The following is a 20,736-nucleotide window of genomic DNA, read 5'->3' as shown; positions in this document are numbered from 1 at the left end:
TAACAGGTGCTAAATCAAATGCAAGGTCCACTTTCAGATTTTTTATGTGTGAAAGGTGAAAACCAAGGTGTAAGAATTTCACTTCGCAATTATGTTTTGGTCACATAAAATCTGTTTAAGAATCACAGTGCAGTTTGTGGCTGTAATGTGAAAAAATGTGAAAATGTTAAACTTTTGCAAGGAACTGTCGTTATTTTAGAGAAGCTCATTCCATTCTGCTCTGGTATTTCATGTTCTTTTTTGTTACACTTCAGGCTCTCAACAGTCAGCCAATCAACGTCCAGCCCAGCATCATCTCACGCCGTCTGCAGATGAATTCTATGGTTCTGGAAGTAGCACTCTTTCATTCTCCTCAGGGCCACCTATACACATTATTTAAATTAAGCTTTTGAAGAGCTTTCACAGATAACTGAACAACAAGCACGTGTTTAAAGTCTTAATTACCTTGGAAGCGGTTTGCATCTACAAATATTTATTAGGCCACAAAAGCAGAATTGGCTGCTGAGCCAGAGGATCGCTACTTGTTAACAGAACCATAAAGAGAGATAGGATATGTCCCAGGTAACTAAAGCAGATGTGGATTTATATTTAGCAAGCCAGAGTAAAGCATGAAAAATAAAGCACTGCTTTAGGGAGAACACACTGTGAAAGCTCTAGAGCCCTTAAATGCATCTTCATGTTTATTATAGTCTGTCTTTGCCAGTCGAATAGATTGTACTCATTATTTGTCTTATTGATGTAAAGGAAACCAAAAATATCCATATTACACATTCTATTCCAGTTTGGTTATAAAGTGGTTACAGGTGAGTAATGGCTTAGAATGAAAAATTATATAATTAGCTAATAATGTAAAATTACCAGCATAATAACCAGATAATTATCAGGCAGTAGCCTTGAGTATGCTATGTAATTTGTCCATAAAGGAATTTATAACCCGGGGGTGTAAAGCAAAGATAATAATAAGAAAATCTCAAACATTAATAAAAGCCAGTCATTGTTTTGATTCAAGGTGATGCTCTGCAAATATAATATTTATTGATAAATTATGTTTCCAGGGACCTATTTTTGCAGTTTCAAACAATGAATGGAGGCTGCAAGGTATAGAGGTACTTGTTTCTTTTTTGTTTTATTGTACCATTATAATAGAAGAAACAATAAAACGCACAATAAACAACACTTTTGGTTAGATTTTACACAATCAGAAGCATTTTAGGGGGTGTATTGAGATGGATTGTTTGCGAGGGGTCACCACAAGTGCTAATACATTTCAACGTAGCCCAGCCAGAGTTCTGACTTGAATTTGATAAAAAATCTGCATGGAATTAAAGGTTAGCGTGATGGCAAGAATGCCTTTCAACCTCAAAGACCAGGAGCTCATCACCAAAGTAAATCATTAAAATACCAGAGGAAACAAGCAAAAAGCTGGTCAGCGATTATAAGAAGGGTTTGTTTGCTGTTTCTGGGTTTTTGAAAGTATTTCTTTAAATCACTTTAGAAATACAACTGATGACTTGTGAGAAATGTAGGCATTTATACAGTGTGTATTAATAATTTAAGCTGGATTTTGAGATTCTTTGTGTTTGCTCTTTTTATTGTTTAGAAAATTATCAATCTTTTTTTCCAACTATTAGAAAGAGGACATGTCCTTTGATTTACAAAAATTATACATTTGACATTTAATTAATTTATTTATTTTTTGCCAGAGTGAAATAATTTTTGTTTATTCAATGCAGTAAATGTCAAGGTCTTAAATTAAATGAACATTATAACTAATATCTTTCCTGAAGAACTTGCTACTAAACTGTCTGACCTTTTTTTTTTTAGAACAAAAGAAAGATAAATCTGGGGTGTGCCAAGGCGCCAGAAATATTTGTGGTAATCTAGACATGACAAATTTATTTGAGTGAACAAACAACTGATTTTTAGTCTATCTCATGCAGCAGCAAAGGCAAACTATGAGGTAAAAAAAGAGAAATGTACCTTTCTTCTGCAGTATTGCACTCCCGCTGCGCCTCCCAATGTGGTTCTCAACATAACAGGTGTAATTAGCCAGATCTGCCTCGTCCACGGCATCAAATGTCAGGGACAGCTGCACTTCCTTCTCTCCTAAATGTTCCCTCAAGATCCTGAGAAGACAACAGTGCACAGATAAAATTTACATTGGTCACATAAAACGTTCCCTTTGGTGTCGATAATTCTTACTGAAGACCAGGGTGCCCAGATCCCACCCACCTGCTGGAAAAATGTTTATGTGGGACAAGGATTTTCAAAAACCATGATTTACACATACAGGTCCTTCTCAAAAAATTAGCATATTGTGATAAAGTTCATTATTTTCCATAATGTCATGATGAAAATTTAACATTCATATATTTTAGATTCATTGCACACTAACTGAAATATTTCAGGTCTTTTATTGTCTTAATACAGATGATTTTGGCATACAGCTCATGAAAACCCAAAATTCCTATCTCACAAAATTAGCATATCATTAAAAGGGTCTCTAAACGAGCTATGAACCTAATCATCTGAATCAACGAGTTAACTCTAAACACCTGCAAAAGATTCCTGAGGCCTTTAAAACTCCCAGCCTGGTTCATCACTCAAAACCCCAATCATGGGTAAGACTGCCGACCTGACTGCTGTCCAGAAGGCCACTATTGACACCCTCAAGCAAGAGGGTAAGACACAGAAAGACATTTCTGAACGAATAGGCTGTTCCCAGAGTGCTGTATCAAGGCACCTCAGTGGGAAGTCTGTGGGAAGGAAAAAGTGTGGCAGAAAACGCTGCACAACGAGAAGAGGTGACCGGACCCTGAGGAAGATTGTGGAGAAGGGCCGATTCCAGACCTTGGGGGACCTGCGGAAGCAGTGGACTGAGTCTGGAGTAGAAACATCCAGAGCCACCGTGCACAGGCGTGTGCAGGAAATGGGCTACAGGTGCCGCATTCCCCAGGTCAAGCCACTTTTGAACCAGAAACAGCGGCAGAAGCGCCTGACCTGGGCTACAGAGAAGCAGCACTGGACTGTTGCTCAGTGGTCCAAAGTACTTTTTTCGGATGAAAGCAAATTCTGCATGTCATTCGGAAATCAAGGTGCCAGAGTCTGGAGGACAACTGGGGAGAAGGAAATGCCAAAATGCCAGAAGTCCAGTGTCAAGTACCCACAGTCAGTGATGGTCTGGGGTGCCGTGTCAGCTGCTGGTGTTGGTCCACTGTGTTTTATCAAGGGCAGGGTCAATGCAGCTAGCTATCAGGACATTTTGGAGCACTTCATGCTTCCATCTGCTGAAAAGCTTTATGGAGATGAAGATTTCATTTTTCAGCACGACCTGGCACCTGCTCACAGTGCCAAAACCACTGGTAAATGGTTTACTGACCATGGTATCACTGTGCTCAATTGGCCTGCCAACTCTCCTGACCTGAACCCCATAGAGAATCTGTGGGATATTGTGAAGAGAACGTTGAGAGACTCAAGACCCAACACTGGATGAGCTAAAGGCCGCTATCGAAGCATCCTGGGCCTCCATAAGACCTCAGCAGAGCCACAGGCTGATTGCATCCATGCCACGCCGCATTGAAGCAGTCATTTCTGCCAAAGGATTCCCGACCAAGTATTGAGTGCATAACTGTACATGATTATTTGAAGGTTGACGTTTTTTGTATTAAAAACACTTTTCTTTTATTGGTCAGATGAAATATGCTAATTTTGTGAGATAGGAATTTTGGGTTTTCATGAGCTGTATGCCACAATCATCCGTATTAAGACAATAAAAGACCTGAAATATTTCAGTTAGTGTGCAATGAATCTAAAATATATGAATGTTAAATTTTCATCACGACATTATGGAAAAGAATGAACTTTATCACAATATGCTAATTTTTTGAGAAGGACCTGTATAATATCAAGAACTCCTCTGAGGTACTGAATACTGGAGAAAAGTGTAAAACAAGTTGCACCTTTTGTATGAAAATATTTCTAATCACATATAGACACAGATAGACAAACAGATGTAATATGAACAAAATGTCTTCATATTAGTTCTTAAAAATGAAATTTAAATAAACCTATAAAGCCAGAAGTAACTAATTCTAAAAAACATATCCTACATGAAATATACAGTCATGTAAAAAAAAAATAACACTATTGATAAATATTCAATTTTTATTAGAGAATGCTCTGATTTGTTTAGGATTTCAAGTATTGTTTAAAGTAGCATTTAGGATTGAAAGTAATTAGATGTTTTAATAACAGGTAAACAACAAAAAACAAAAACCTTGCTTTACTTAAACAAAAGATGTCAAAAGACAGATATGTTTTATTACTGAAGGAAAAGTTAAGACTCTCTAACCTCACTCTAACCTAGCTCAGTGTTCCTGCAACTCTAAAACAGTCAATTTCAGCACTGAGCCAGTGAAGATGAAGAACGGTTCTACTTCGACTAACAGCCAAATCTTAAAGAAGTAAGACGTTAGGGGGCAAAAACATCATATCCATGTCTTATCAGTTTATGAAGTTCAACACTTGCATAAAATATAATTACAATTCCATTGAAATATAATTACAATTCCACTGAAATATAATTACAATTCCACTGATGGGGATTTTTTGTTTGTTTACAAAGAGAAAACAATAAAAAAATAACTCAATGTTTTGTAAGACCGTGTTCATTTACAGTGACATCTTTAACCATTTACTTAAACCCTGAAAATATTACATTATTTCAGCAATTTCTAACTTAGACAAACTTCCTTATCTAGATTCCTGATTGATCAAGCAGCAACCTTTGCCAAATTTTTTAAAAGGTTAACATTGACCAGTTGAAGTATTTTACTCTTTTTACTGTTAAGATTCAGTAGCTGTGAAAAGAAAGATTTCCATTCAGGATCCAACAGGCTGGGAAATAGTTAAATTATGCCTTAAGCATACATCTCACTCACCCACCTTGGTAGTGCAGTCCTGAGAGGGGCAACAACAAAATATTTATTATAATGGCTTACAATAACTCAAAACATAATGCTATATAATAAATAATCACATCCAACAGCATTTTTCTGCTGTTTACTCTTTTTGGATGGGATTCACAGTGATGCATGAGAAAAGTTCCAGGATAATTAGGAATTTTAAAATATGTCATCAAATATAAACTATTATATGGTTCCTTAATTGACTGTGGTTCAAGACACCTTCATGAGGACCAATAAATCGAGGCATGTGACATCGTCCGGTACGGTGGAGCCAGGGTCCAACCCCGGAGCCCCGGAGAGCACCTGGTGGCCGGTCACACCCGGCCAGGCCAAGCCAAGCCAGAATGAGAGACACGAGGCCATCCCCCAGTGGGCCCACCACCTGAAGGGGGAACCATAAGGGACCAGTGCAAAGAGGATCGGGCAGCGGACGAAGGTGGAGAGCAGTAGTGCAGAGTACCTGGCCTTCTTGGCGTCCCTTTTGGGGGTGCTGCAAAGTGCCCGTCTTGGGGACTCCGTTATTTTGCTAGGGGACTTCAACGCCCACATGGGAAACGACAATGACACCTGGAGAGGCGTAATTGGGCGGAATGGCCTCCTCGACCTGAAACAGAGTGGTGTTTCACTATTGGACTTCTGTTCTAGCCACGGATTGTCCATATTGAACACCATGTTCAAGCATAAGGGTGTTCATCAGTGCACTTGGCACCAGGAAACCCTAGGCAGGAGGTCGATGATTGACTGATGGTGGACACCGGCAGTAAGGGATGCTCTCAAGCAGAAGGAGGAGTCCTATCAGTTGTGGTAGGCTTGTGGGACTCCTGAGGCTGCTGACAGGTACTGTGAGGCCAAGCGTGCTGCAGCCCAGGGTGGCAGAAGCAAAAACTCTGGCCTGGAAAGAGTTTGTCGAAGCCATGGAGAAGGACTAGCGGTTGGCCTCAAAGTGATTCTGGCAAACCGTCCGGGAAGTGGGAAGCAGTGCTTCACCAACACTGTTAACAGTGGGGTTGGGGAGCTGCTGACCTTGACTGGGGACATTATCAGGTGTTGGAAGGAATACTTCAAGGATCTTCTCAGTCCTGCCGTCACGCCTTCCCTGGTGGAAGCAGAGACTGACGACTTGGGGTTGGACTCTTTCATCACCCAGGCGGAAGTCACCGAGGTGGTTAAAAAGCTCCACAGTGGCAGGGCTTCGGGAGTGGATGAGATCCGCCCTGACTACCAGAAGTCTCTGGATGCTGTGGGGCTGTCATGGCCATTCGTCCTGGCCGTAAAACACTGGACCAGCTCTATACCCTCTACAGGGTACTCGAGGGTTCATGGAAGTTTGCCCAACCGGTCCAGATGTGTTTTGTGGACCTGGAGAAGGCGTTCGACTATGTCCCTCATGGTGCCCTGTGGGGGTTGCTCCACGAGTACGGAGTCGGGGGCCCTTTATTAGGGGCCATCTGGTTTCTGTACAAGTGGAGAAGGAGTTTGGTCCGTATTACCGGCAACCAAGTGGGACATGTTCTCTGTGCATGTTGGACTCCAGCAGGGCTGCCCATTGTCACCGGTCCTGTTCATAACTTTATGGACAGGACTTATAGATGCAGCCAAGGGCTGGAGGGGCTCCAGTTTGGGGACCAGTGGATTTTGTATCTTCTTTTTGCAGATGACGTGGTCCTGCTGGCCTCCTCTAGCCAGGACCTACAGCATGAGCTGTGGCAGTTCTCAGCCAAGTGTGAAGTGGCTGAGATGAGGATTAGCTCCTCCAAGTCCGAGGCCATGGTTCTAGACCGGAAAAGGGTGGCTTGTCCGCTTCAAGTTGGAGGGGAGTTCCTGAGTCAAGTGGAGGAGTTCAAGTATCTTGGGGTCTTGTTTACAAACACAAAGTAGTGCAACACTCTACAGTGAAGGAAACTATGATGTATAGCTTTCTAATTATTTTACAAAAAAATCTGAAATGTTTGCATTTTTATTCAGCATTCAAGTCATTACTTTGTTGAATCACTGTTCGCTGCAATTCAGTTGCAGGTCATTTTGTTAAGTCTATCAGCTTTCCACACCCAAAGACTGAGATTTATTTGCAAAATGAATAGCACAAACTCCATCAAATGGAATGGAAAGAGTCAGTAAGCAGCAGTTTTTAAAGAACTGAAGAATGAAGAATCACTTAGAGACATGATTTTCATATATTGCTCAGTTAATGTAGATAGTTCTTTTGACTCAAATTTTTCTGTCCTCAACATGTTCACTTTTCTCCTTTAAATCACACAAAATATGCCACCATAGTTAGGGAAAAGGACTAGACTAAAAATAAATAAATCTTCATATGAAGAAGTCTGGCTAATTGAAAGTAAAATTCTGCAAAACAATTTAGCAAGTAATAAAAACTCCTAGAGCAGAATCCCAGCTTGTTAAAAAAAAGTAACCAGTAATGCCACACAACTTTGTTCTTCGTCCTCGGTACAGTGTGTGCCAGTTAAAGTCAGCTTTAAAGGAATGTGAACCTGCCAACCTCTGAAATATACAGGCCTTTAACCTTATGAGCTTTCACAATTTGACCATGACAGGTACAGAGACTTGTGTAATATATTTATGTACTCCTTTTAATAATTTACTATGAAAAAATACTTTATTTCTTACTTAAGACTTTAATTCCAGTGCCCTGAGGCTAAGAGGTTTGAGACCCTTTCAGCATGGGTGATCCATTTGGGAAATGAACTCCAAATCCTCACAGTGTTTATGCCGTCTTCCACTGTTTTTCAGGAAGATGTACAGAAGGCAACCCTACCAAATGCCCGAACAATTTAAGAGAAAGAAGCAGCGATGTAGGGTGAGTTCAGCCATCATCTAGGGAAAGCTAATTTAAGCTGCTTGTATTAGCTTAATCATTCTTCTGGTTAACATACCAAGTTCATTATCATACGAGTGTTGTTTCTTTGTAGATTCATACCAGTGTTAATGTAAAAAATCTTTAGACCTCACTACCTACAGCACTTCTTTGCCCTACTTGGATTTTTACCTGAGATCAGGGGTACTGACCCCTTGTGGCAGTTCCTTGTGTTCCTCATTATAAGAATAGCAGCTCTCTCTCCAGAGGTTCCCCTGACTTATAGCCTTTGTTCTGTCCTGTCTTTTTTAAATGGCTTATTATCTCCACTCCCACAGTTAAAGTCAACCACTATAGCGCACTTCACTTATGTTAACTATAACACTCACTGGGCACATTGAAACTTTCTACGGCTCAAAACTTACTGATCTCCAATACATCTAGCCTTAACTGTGCTGCTATTCCTAAAAGGACTCTCTAGGGTAGTTATGTTGAGCTTGAAAATGTGCAGCTCATACTTTTCGATGACAATTTTTATCTTTAATTGCCTACTTCAAAGCTATTAGAGGTACCGCTGGGTACCCATAGTTGGTAGTGAGACTTTTGTACATTTACAAGGAGAGTTTCACACACAGTGAAGCAAGCCGAGTAAGGTTCACTTTCAAATTGGATTTCTGCTCTTTATGTTGGTGTACATTCTCAGTCATCAATGACTTGACAGTCCTAAGTGCTTAAATAGAAGACAGCTGGATAAGAAAAGAAGTCCAGTAGTCTTCTTTTTAAGCATTTATAATTTCTGCTGTTTATTTGGTATTTCAAGAAACACCAAATAAAGTCTTGAGTACAGAGAAAACACCAATGTTTCTCAGTGTTTATTACGTATTTTAGATACACAGAAACAATGTTAAGGTAAAGAGAGAGTCCTATTACGAAATAATTTGGTCCACATGCAGACAAGTGATGTGTATGTTGTTTGATTTACAAGCAGCTGGTACGATTGACACTGGAGACCATAGTTTGTGGTAAAATGTGGTACAGGTAGCCACTGGAGATTGAGATACCTAGTCAAAGAAAAAAGAGAAGGTCACTGGACACAGAGGATGCCTTGAAGATACATTAGACACCACTGATAGCACTTGACAATGTTTGATCAGGATTCTTATTCCACTGTACAGGTCCTTCTCAAAATATTAGCATATTGTGATAAAGTTAATTATTTTCCATAATGTCATGATGAAAATTTAACATTCATATATTTTAGATTCATTGCACACTAACTGAAATATTTCAGGTCTTTTATTGTCTTAATACGGATGATTTTGGCAAACAGCTCATGTCTGTCTGTCTGTTATTTTCTACCGCTTATTCCATAGTGGGTCGCGGGGGAGCTGGTGCCTATCTCCAGCAGTCTATGGGCGAGAGGCAGGGTACACCCTGGACAGGTCACCAGTCCATCGCAGGGCAACAAACAGCTCATGAAAACCCAAAATTCCTATCTCACAAAATTAGCATATTTCATCCGACCAATAAAAGAAAAGTGTTTTTAATACAAAAAACGTCAACCTTCAAATAATCATGTACAGTTATGCACTCAATACTTGGTCAGGAATCCTTTTGCAGAAATGACTGCTTCAATGCGGCGTGGCATGGAGGCAATCAGCCTTGTGCACTGCTGAGGTCTTATGGAGGCCCAGGCTGCTTCGATAGCGGCCTTTAGCTCATCCAGAGTGTTGGGTCTTGAGTCTCTCAACGTTCTCTTCACAATATCCCACAGATTCTCTATGGGGTTCAGGTCAGGAGAGTTGGCATGCCAATTGAGCACAGTGATACCATGGTCAGTAAACCATTTACCAGTGGTTTTGGCACTGTGAGCAGGTGCCAGGTCATGCTGAAAAATGAAATCTTCATCTCCATAAAGCTTTTCAGCAGATGGAAGCATGAAGTGCTCCAAAATATCCTGATAGCTAGCTGCATTGACCCTGCCCTTGATAAAACACAGTGGACCAACACCAGCAGCTGACACGGCATCCCAGACCATCACTGACTCTGGGTACTTGACACTGGACTTCTGGCATTTCCTTCTCCCCAGTCTTCCTCCAGACTCTGGCACCTTGATTTCCGAATGACATGCAGAATTTGCTTTCATCCAAAAAAAGTACTTTGGACCACTGAGCAACAGTCCAGTGCTGCTTCTCTGTAGCCCAGGTCAAGCACTTCTGCCGCTGTTTCTGGTTCAAAAGTGGCTTGACCTGGGGAATGCGGCACCTGTAGCCCATTTCCTGCACACACCTGTGCACGGTGGCTCTGGATGTTTCTACTCCAGACTCAGTCCACTGCTTCCGCAGGTCCCCCATGGTCTGGAATCGGCCCTTCTCCACAATCTTCCTCAGGGTCCGGTCACCTATTCTCGTTGTGCAGCGTTTTCTGCCACACTTTTTCCTTCCCACAGACTTCCTACTGAAGTGCCTTGATACAGCACTCTGGGAACAGCCTATTCGTTCAGAAATTTATTTCTGTGTCTTACCCTCTTGCTTGAGGGTGTCAATAGTGGCCTTCTGGACAGCAGTCAGGTCGGCAGTCTTACCCATGATTGGGGTTTTGAGTGATGAACCAGGCTGGGAGTTTTAAAGGCCTCAAGAATCTTTTGCAGGTGTTTAAAGTTAACTCGTTGATTCAGATGATTAGGTTCATAGCTCGTTTAGAGACCCTTTTAATGATATGCTAATTTTGTGAGATAGGAATTTTGGGTTTTCATGAGCTGTATGCCAAAATCATCCGTATTAAGACAATAAAAGACCTGAAATATTTCAGTTAGTGTGCAGTGAATCTAAAATATATGAATGTTAAATTTTCATCATGACATTATGGAAAATAATGAACTTTATCACAATATGCTAATATTTTGAGAAGGACCTGTATTATGTTTGTGCAGTAGGAATAAGTGAAATGAACTTTTTGAAGAGGCAGGCAGCTCCACAGAAGGGGAGCAGCTACTGTGAGACTAAACTTTGTGTCTTAGCCTCTTTCTAGCGGCATTTAGTAGAACTTGCTTGGCTGAAAGCGAAGATCTGATAGGGTTGTGGAGACTGACCAGTTATAAACCTTTTAAAACTTTAAAAGTGAGCATTATTATTTTTAAACTATTGCAGAAACAGACGGTGGGCCAGTGATAGGAAAATAAACCTGGGGTAATGTGTTTATGCATGCTTTTTGGCCAGTTAAAAGTCAAAGGACTGAAAAAAAAGCTGAATGGTGGGGTTAGATTTCCAAATCACAATAAATTCATTTTTATTGTTTATATTTAGAACATTTGTCCCCAAACTTTTGTCCCAAATGTCGTTGAAATAAAAAAATTTAAAAATGACTCGGGTAAAATCAACCCTCTTGAAAACTTTCTAAGAACATTTGCTAATTGGTCAATGGTTGGTGGGGATTTAGACCTAAAATTTAGAAGAAAACTGCATCTACTCGTACCATGCTACTTGGATGTTCTGTGACAGTTCCAAAACCAAAAAAAAAAAACAAAAAACATTTATGCAGAGAGAAATTAAGACAAAAACAAAAAAGATAGAAAAGAATATCAAACAGTATACAGTCCTATTAAAGAAAAAAAAAACATTAAATCAGTGATGTAGGGAAACACAGATATTATGAATTCATTGCACATGAAGCAACTGTGAAATATGAACGCTGAGTTGCAGAAATGTTAAGTTGCTGGACTGCTGAGCCATACCCTGGCAACAGCTGCTGAGAAACTGATGATACTGCTCATATTTACAATGTTTACTGTGCTTTTAGCATATTTTGATCCAACATACTTCAATTATTTAGAAGATGGGTTGACTTTTCACAAGGAAAGATGTATGCTTTCAGAAAAAGTGGAGTGCAGAGAACAACTCAAACTCTTGCCCTTCAAAGAAATTAGTTAGTTATGCATCTCACAAACTGCAAAGGCACAAGGAAAGGCAAAGAAACTTGTTATACACCCACCCTGGACAGACATGGATGCTATTCAAATATTCAGAAACAATTGTACGTAACTTTCCACAATACACAAACAACAACAAAAATCTGAAATGCCTTGAAACTGACCAAGTTTATTAGTATTCCTTACTTTTTATTCTGTAATCAAACTGCCCATATTAACTATGTTGACTGTGCTTTTAGCATATTTATTCAGATATTTACACTTTGAATAAACACTAAGTTGAATATTTATAACGATTAAATTTGAATAAAATCTTCAAATCTTTCCTTGATATTCAATGGGGCTCATAATGGGTCATTTAAGAATAGCCCGGTGTCTTTTTCTAAACTATTTTTGATGTTTAGCTTCAGGGTGTCTTGGTAGTCTTGAGACTTCCTTGTGCCTTGCAATGATTTAAGGTTAATCGACCTTTAACATTGATTTCTGTAATAATTTTTCTGACCTCCTCAAACAGCTCCTGCTAGTACTTTCTCTGGTCTCTGTATAGTATGGTGTACATAAGCAATACCAGACTGCAGAGTAGTTTCCCTTCAAGTAGGTGAAATGACTGAAGAAATTCCTGGAGGGACCTATGATACCAAACATTTCGTATTCTTCCACATATAAATGCTGGAATACTGAAAACATGTTACATGCCTCTAAATGTGAGGAAAATGGGAATTTAGTGTAAAATCAAGTCCTGTCATGTCATTAAAGTATTTAAATCCTTTTTCTTTCCATCACTGTACATGGACACTATCTACAGACTAATGCTCCTGTGAGAAACATGGGGAAGCTGAAAGCGTCACATGCATCACAGCAGGGCCCTGTCTGCTTGGGTGTGGTTGTTGAATCTGGAATGGCAGTGTTATCCAATAAGAGGTGGTCATAGCATTTAAGTGGAAGATATAGAAGTCATCTGGCAAACAATGCTTTAATACCATGGGGAAGGATTAGTTTCAATATTAAAATGACCAATGCACACTGCTGCTCTCATTATTTACATCACTGTTTTTCTGGAAACAAACATTTTTAAAGGGCAGTAGCTAAGCCGTCACAGGTGCCATACTGAAGACAGAGGGACTTCACCTTCAGTCCTGTGTTAGCCTGCACCATTTCTGCTGAGGTGCCCTCACAGCGACATGTTCAAGCTCTCACAGCTTCAGAGCTACTGTCGCCTACTGAGGCCGACTGCGACCTCCCTGGGGAGGGAGCAGAGAAGAATATTCCTTTAGGGGATGTTGAGGTAAAATAATTCCACCAGATATAATAATACAGCCTCAACACCCCAGTCCGGATGTGGTGAGAAAGAACAGATGAAGAGCAGGAAATTAAGATTAACACAAGTTTAATTTGGTAAATGATAAGTCCAATAATTCCCAATGCATATTGAATACAAAAGAATGATACAGAGAAAAAAGTTTACCAAAAAAAGAGTTTACCAAAGAGCCCTCTGGGAGAGACTCGGTCAGCAAAACGAGGCTGTATCACCGAGTGCTCTGTCTTACAATAAATGTTAAAATGTCTTATACCTTTTGCTTCAAAGCTTACTGACTGACCCTCCCCTCCAAGAATTATTACGAAGTCTGTGTCGTCGCTGTAAATTAGCCAACACCATGTGAGTATCTATACCATGCCCAACAGCTGACATTTATTGCTTTAATGCCCATACAGCCAGCATTTTACTGCTTACAGCTGCTGGGAACATCCTAACCTGAGATTAACCCTTTCTCCAGCCTGAAACCTGCTGTGACCTCTGACTTCTCCCACCCAGGCTCACAATACATGTTATGTCAGTTTTTATGGTTACACATGCGAACTGAACTCATATATGAAACTAAATGATTTTAATCCTCAACAGGGAAATGAGCATCCACATCATTATAACTAGGCTGAGCTAGCGAGGTTAAACCTCACGTTGTTTGTTTCGATGTCACGATAAAACTACTTTTGAAAACTCTGGCTGCTCATGAAACATGTGCACTGGAGGAAATCAAACAGTTTCCATTTTCCCAAACTATCTAAAAGAATGTTTCTAACAAATATAATGCTGTTTTTTATGATGTAGAGGCCCAGTGGAACATTTCAAAACCAATGAGGATATTTATCCACACGTTAGTAACACAATGCGGTAGTAAGAGTTGAACCTTTTAGAGCCCAACACAATTGCATGTGAAATGCTTGTGTTATTGTCCATTAAGAGAAGTGTTTACTGGTGTCGCGATGCTGCAAAGTCTCCGGAATAACCACCATATCATATGGAGAAGCTCATACAAATTCAATGTTCTTAGGTTTTAAAGCCTCAATTTGTCTCCTCCAAACATACTTATTGTAAATGTGAGCAAATAGCTCCATCTCAATTGGCTCCTCTAATCATAACACTTTTCTCCAGATTATCTTTGTCATGTCCAAATGAGCTGCTGAAAATTTCAGTCAAGCTTTCAGTCGAGGAGTCAATGTCGGGGCAGGAGCTTCTTCTTTGGCCGGCAACCTTTAAATCCATGCTAATGTTAAATGTTGATGTCCATGTTGCTTCACCATGGTCAGTAATGCTAAGGGTTGCAGCAGGTTACAGGTAATGATAGACTGGTGCCTTGGTCGTACCTGGGGTGTTCCTGATCATTCTAACAAATTCTCTTTCCTGTGAGAATTTTCGGGCCAGAAGGATCGAATTTGGACACAATTGAATGTTCTGACAGGAAACACAAACAAGGCACTAGACAAGAGTGGATAAACAAGGCTAACATTGAGCTTCCGTAAAGACTTGACCTCGACCCTACTGAGAAGTTGTGGACTATTAATAGCTGGGTTTATGCCAGGAGACCATCAGATTTAAATAATCTTTAACATTTCTGATGACAAAGGGTGGCCAAAAACACAGCCACAATAATGCCAGGAGTATGGTGATAGCCATAACTATCATGTGGGTTCTATGCAGCTAGCAGAAGGACATTTAATTAAAAACTAGTCTGGATGTATGTACACCATACAACCAAAAGTATTTATCTGTCTTCTTTTACATTTTTTATTCAATTTTTAATTTTAATTTTTAATCTATAAAGTCCAATTTGTTGATGGACTATGGAAGTGATTTAAAAACCAGAATTCATTGATTAGGTGATATGACCCAATGTAGTGTACATGTTTCAGTCAGTATTTATAATTCTGAACCTGTGTGGATTAGAGAAAATTCAAACTACATTCAAACTTGTGCACACAAATCTTCTTTTTCTTCTTCTTGAGGTTTTTATGTTGATAATTCCAACCTGTCAGAAGCTCTAAATTAATAGGATATTCATGCCTACTGAGAATGTATATAAACTTTTGACTAAGCTGTAATAATACTTTGCTGTAAACAGTGATCTGCTGCATTCCAACACACCAGAAGACTACCTGCTGATTTGGCAAATATTTCTTTACTGCATGCATGAATTCAATATTTTGAGGTGTGACTCTGCAGCACTGCGGTGCAACAGTATTGACAGGTGGAGAAGCAGGATGAAGTTATGAAGTCAACTCAGTTTGATGAGGTTTCTGCACACCTCATGCTACCTGCACCCTACCTCAGTGAGATCTTTACAGAGGCAAATGCCAAGCAAAAACAGAGTGAAACTTTGTGAATGGGTGGACCACTGCTGTGGGGAGAGCATATTAAATTGCAATGGTTTAAGCCGCTCAAACAGAGCAATGGGCTTGCCAAAGAACGTTTTATTTGGTTGCCCTTTTAGATTGTTACTTTACTGAGCTCTCAGGTTCAAACTTCATGAGAATGCCAGTTTGTACTTTCTGAAAATAGCTAACCAAGTACACGAAGAAAGCTTTCCAATCCAACAGGCAGTATATGAAAATGTAATTACTCCCTAAATCTAATAACTGGTTGCACCAACTGCCATCAAGTGTTTCCACTTGCTGGTGATGAGTCTCCTCCATCTCTGAGGAGGAACTTTTGCCAATCTTCTTCATGGAATCAGTTAAATTCAACCACATTGGAGGGTTTTCAAGCATGAATGACCTGTTGAAGGTCAAACCAAGGCATCTCAATCAGGTTTAAGTTTAGACTTTGATTATACCACTCTAAAAACTTATTTTCTACCATTCAGAGGTAGGCTTGTTGGTGCTCTTTGGATCATTGTCCTGGTGCACAAGCCAAGTGTACTTCTGTGCGTATGGTGATAACCTAATGGCTGGATATTCTTTTCAGCTTAGAACTCTCTAATGGATTTCTCATTGTTAAATCATGAACATTGAACTTAACAAAGGTAAATGAGGCCTGTAGTGCTTCAGATTTTGTTCTGTGTTCATTAGGGACTACTATGATGAGTTCTTGTGGAGTTAGTTTGGTAGGCTGGCCACTCCTGGGAAGGTTCACCACTGCTCCATGTTTTCTCCATTTTTAGATGATAACCCTAACTCCCAAACCACTGTGTTTTGCTGGAGTCCCAAAGCCTTAGAATGGCTTTGTAATCCTTTGCAGACTCATGGATGTTAGTGACTTTGTTTCTCATCTGTTCTTGAATTTCTTTTGAGACATGATGTGTTGCTTTTTGAGATCCTTCATGATTCTAAAAGCCTGGCAGTAATCAGGCCTGAGTAGTTAAATTGAAGTATTTTCTATAAATGTGGTTAATCAAAGATCATTCTTGATTTAACAAGAGGAGCAAACACTAAATAGGGCCAGGTTTGTTTGTATAGCTTTTTTAAATAAAATTGCATTTTCACCAACATTTATTAGTTGGTTGATTCCAAAGATTAGAGCACTGACACCTTTTTTACAGTCAACAAGTCCGTGAAGTTGTTGTGACACTGTCACTTATGTATGCTGTCTTGCAACTTGCATTACACAGATCTAAATGTGAGGAAATGAAGTGAATTCTGTTGAAAATCAAGCTCTGTCATATGTTTTAAATGTGTGTGTTGTTTTAAAATGCTCCAGTTTTAAATAGTGTGTATATATTGGGTATATATCAAGGGTGTGGAATTCTGCTGAATTAGGGAAGGTTTTCAAATACTTTGGTCAGTATTTGAAAATTACCATGTTTTGTGTTAACCTACCCCTACTAATACAGCCTCAGAGCCTTAACCTTACATCGATCTTTAAACTTTTAATGAATTAAATCTACTCCTACCCAGTGTTGGGTTGGATCCTCAATTTTCTGAACAGTCCTTTCCAACTTTTTACAGAAACTTGAAAAGAAACAGCTTCAGACTTTGCACAAGAACAAGTTAGCTTGGCCAAGGTCAGTTGTGTCAGGGGACACTGACATCCTCTCTTATCTTACACTCACTGTGTGTGTGTGTGTGTGATTGTGTGTGTGTGTGTGTGTGTGTGTGTGTGTGTGATTGTGTGTGTGTGTGTGTGTGTGTGTGTGTGTGTGATTGTGTGTGTGTGTGTGTGGGTGAGAGCATGACATTGTAAATGTTCCAGTGGTTGCCATGGTGATCCGGCAGGTTGTTCTAATGATGTTTGATGCCCTGCAGACAACCAGTCTTTTCCCGGTAGAGTCCAATGTAATTGGTCCCAACAGGGGAGAAAATGAATTCAATTAAACTTTATTATTAGGATTCATAATTTTTCAGGCGAGTTGAGAAGATTCCTGTCAGAGAACGCTCTGCGAGTCATAAATCACAAGAAATTAGATGCTGACATTGTGAGCAGTGAAGATTTAGTCGAGTCATTTAGGAAATTCATTAAAAACAGACAACTGTAAACTTGAGTGTGTTTCCAGATTTCTAATGTATGTTTAACATTTAACCACCTTGCTCATCTCCATTGTGCCATCTACCACATAATGATTTGGCATGTTAATGTGATGAAATCTTATTTTTTGTAAATGTTGCTGTACTTACATGACTTCACTTTCTTTAATGTGTCCTGCTAGTTCTTCCACAAACTTTTCTCCTTTCATCCAGTAGATGATGGGCCTCCTGTTTTCTCCACTGTAGCCAAAAAAGGCCTTGCAGTCCAGACTGAGGGGCATACCTGCAACGTACGACACAGAGCGACCACCATTAAAAACATATACCTGTTTTTGCAGCTGAAATTTCTGACTGAACCGTGACCACAACCTAAGCTGTATGAACTCAATGATGAAGTTCTTTTAACCAGAAGATTCTCTAAATTGTTCACATAGAGTAGAAAAGCAAGGGTTAGAGACCTGCAGGTCCTCATCAAGAGAAAACATAATAGTTTTTAATTATTTACCTGATAAAGTTACTGTTAAGGAGACCCAGATACTGTAAGTATCCAGCTTTCAACTAGTCATCTAGAAATGTTTGACTGAATTTCGTGTCCCCCTGTAACCTTAATATGCATTAATTCGTATGTGATGTAGAAAGAATTAAAAAAAAAAGTCACTGCACAAGATTGTGTGTTTCAATGGGTAGATCAGAAACACATTGAAAGGATGCAATACAAATGTTTGGTTTATAGAGCAGATGCTGAAAAACACAGCAATAATGGTTACGGTGCTACCATGAACTCATGCAATACCAGCATCAAAACAAATTAATAATTGCTAAATGTAATACCATTATTATCTTAACAATAAAACCATATGGTAACATCCCTTAGATACAAAGTATACAAGCAGGCAGTTATCATACTAGTTCTCCCACACATACAAATACACACACAGTCATGTAAGACCTTGAAATCCCCACCATGCTGTTATTACAGCTATCAGTGGGGATGATGAGGTATTAATGAGCATTCTAATGGACGCCACCTCATTAGGTAGTCAATTAGCAGATAAGTATGATAGACCTCAGTATTAACATAATGATAGCTCTATCCATATAGTCAAGAACCAAAGCTTCTGTTTGTGGCATTACATGCTGCCAAAGGTGCACATTACAGCAAAACATACTGCTGTTTCAGACATGGACTCCCACTGATACTACTGTATGTTCCCAGAGCAAGAAAGACAGGCAGGTTTTTCCTTTGCTGTTTGAACTTTCTAAAGGATCCATAAATATTACCCGAAGCCTAAATAAAGATAAGCAAAATGTTGTTAAAAAAGCAACATGTAAATGTGGTCGAAAAGTGGAAAACCATCTATTAATGGTTAAATGTTGTTAGGGAGTTTTAGGGGTTTATGAAACCAAGCTTGATTTGTTACATCTTTGTTTGGGATAGACATGATCAGGATATACCGGCTTAAAAACAACACATTGTCAATGTATTTTTTTGTAGCAAATAAGTTAGTACAATCACAGGTCACGCTAAAACACCCATTAAGAGATGTCCATACATGCCAAGTGTGGAGGGTTGACTTTATATGGAAATGCCTGCTGATTGCTACAGGTTTGGTGACAATTCTTAACTTTGATTGATGGAGCTGGGGTAGAGGAGACAAGACACTTTGACGTGTGTCAATCTGAAAATGCTAATTTCTAACTAAGAGAGGAACTGGTTGCAAAAGCTCTGCATGGATGTGTGTGTTGGTGGGCTCTCATGATGGTGGGAAATATTTCCTCTCTGACCGATGTGTGCAGTTTCCTGTTCCACACACACACATAATTCAGAACTGGCTATAAAAACAGCATTGGGGGTGAAATTGGTTTGGCTTGATTGCATGAGTATGTTTTTGTGTGTAAGTATGTGTGTGAATGTGAGTGCCACAGTAACTGATTAGCCCCCTGAGGGTGTGTTTGTATTCTCAGCATGTTATGGTGATTAAAATCATCAAATGTTTGCGCTCATGTGGAATGAAGGGGTGTCTTGGTTGGTGAGATTGAGACTGTGTTTTTGTGTGTGTGTGTGTGTGTGTCCTGCAAATAGGCAGTGTCAGGCTTCAGATTGTGCGTGTGTGATTCATGAAGTCTCCTTTTTTTCCTGTGTGACTGCAGCAGCAGCAGGGGGTTTATACGTAGTTGAAAAAATGATTGTCTTGTTGTCACTCCTTTAAAATAAAGACTTTGCCCCAATGGCTGATGGGAACTTGCCCAATTAGGTTCATCATTGTTTCACACTGCAGCAAAGTGTGATTACACTTAGATGGTGTGAATCACAAAGAAAGAACTCTTACCCAATCGTGAGAGTTCGCAAACAGAAATTAGGTGAATGTTGTGTCAAATCTAATAGATTTTTTCTCTTTTGTATCCTGTCTTCAGCCCAACAGGCTTGTCTGTACCTGTCAGTATAGCTTCTCTGATAAGCGGGACATGTAGATGTAGCAGAATATAAGGATTAGTTCAGACTCTGGTTTGCCCTTGGTGTACTTTTTCATGCCACCATTCAAGCATGAGGAAAAACGGGTTGTCAGACACTGACTTTGGTTTCCGTTGGGTTGTAAAAAAAAACCTTTAACTTTGTATTTTTTCAAATCACACTTTTTAAAATTTATGTCAAGAATACATAAAATGCATTCTGTCAGTAAACAAAACGTGTGGTTATAAATTAACTATTCTTACACTTTCTGCTGTGCTGTTGGTACATTTTGCAACTTGACTATTTTAGCTTTAGAAGGAGCTGCATGGCAGTCTGCTGAGTAGGCAGCTTCCTGCTGAGCAGGATCAGAATGTACTAAATGTTGTGTGCTTGGAGACCAAGTTAGGGGCACTGGCAAGAGTTTGCTGTGGTTTCGTTTTTGACTGTCTCCAGCTGGTCATACTATTAGGGCTAGCAGCAAATATCAATCCAGACAACAATCTGGGTCTGCTTAAGAGACATTAAGGTTCCATGATGAATGTTTAACTTAAAACCCGATGCAGTATTAAAAGTAGTGGGAACTACTGGCAATCATCAACATGTATAAGGGTTGGTGAGGATGGAGGCTGACAAGTTCTGCCCTTTACTGGGAGCTGTTTTATCTCCTAGCATCAACATCCTTTGGACAAGAGAAACACAATTTCATTTCAATGTATATTTATAAGATATATGAAAAGACACACATTACTTGTTACTTTATCTGCATAGCACGAGAAGAAAAAACAAATTGTTCTAATTTTCAGCTCTTTGCACCGATTTTCTACGGGACTGAGAACAG

At 39.6% G+C, this 20,736-nt stretch overlaps 1 protein-coding gene across 5 annotated transcripts in view; it reads right to left on the bottom strand.

Moving 5' to 3' along the window:
* Positions 1-20,736, bottom strand: part of il1rapl2 (interleukin 1 receptor accessory protein-like 2) — a 636,383-nt gene that overhangs the window by 37,535 nt on the left and 578,112 nt on the right. For all 5 annotated transcript variants that reach the window (XM_047353893.1, XM_047353892.1, XM_047353890.1 and 2 more), the window contains 2 exons: positions 17,597-17,729; positions 1,981-2,126 (listed from right to left, as the gene is read on the bottom strand). In XM_047353893.1, the coding sequence (XP_047209849.1) occupies positions 1,981-2,126; positions 17,597-17,729 (279 nt within the window). The remainder of the gene's footprint in view (positions 1-1,980; positions 2,127-17,596; positions 17,730-20,736) is intronic.

This window comes from Girardinichthys multiradiatus, chromosome 23, assembly GCF_021462225.1.
Source record: "Girardinichthys multiradiatus isolate DD_20200921_A chromosome 23, DD_fGirMul_XY1, whole genome shotgun sequence".
Lineage (NCBI taxonomy): Eukaryota > Metazoa > Chordata > Actinopteri > Cyprinodontiformes > Goodeidae > Girardinichthys > Girardinichthys multiradiatus.
This window is presented reverse-complemented; position numbering and strand designations above follow the sequence as displayed.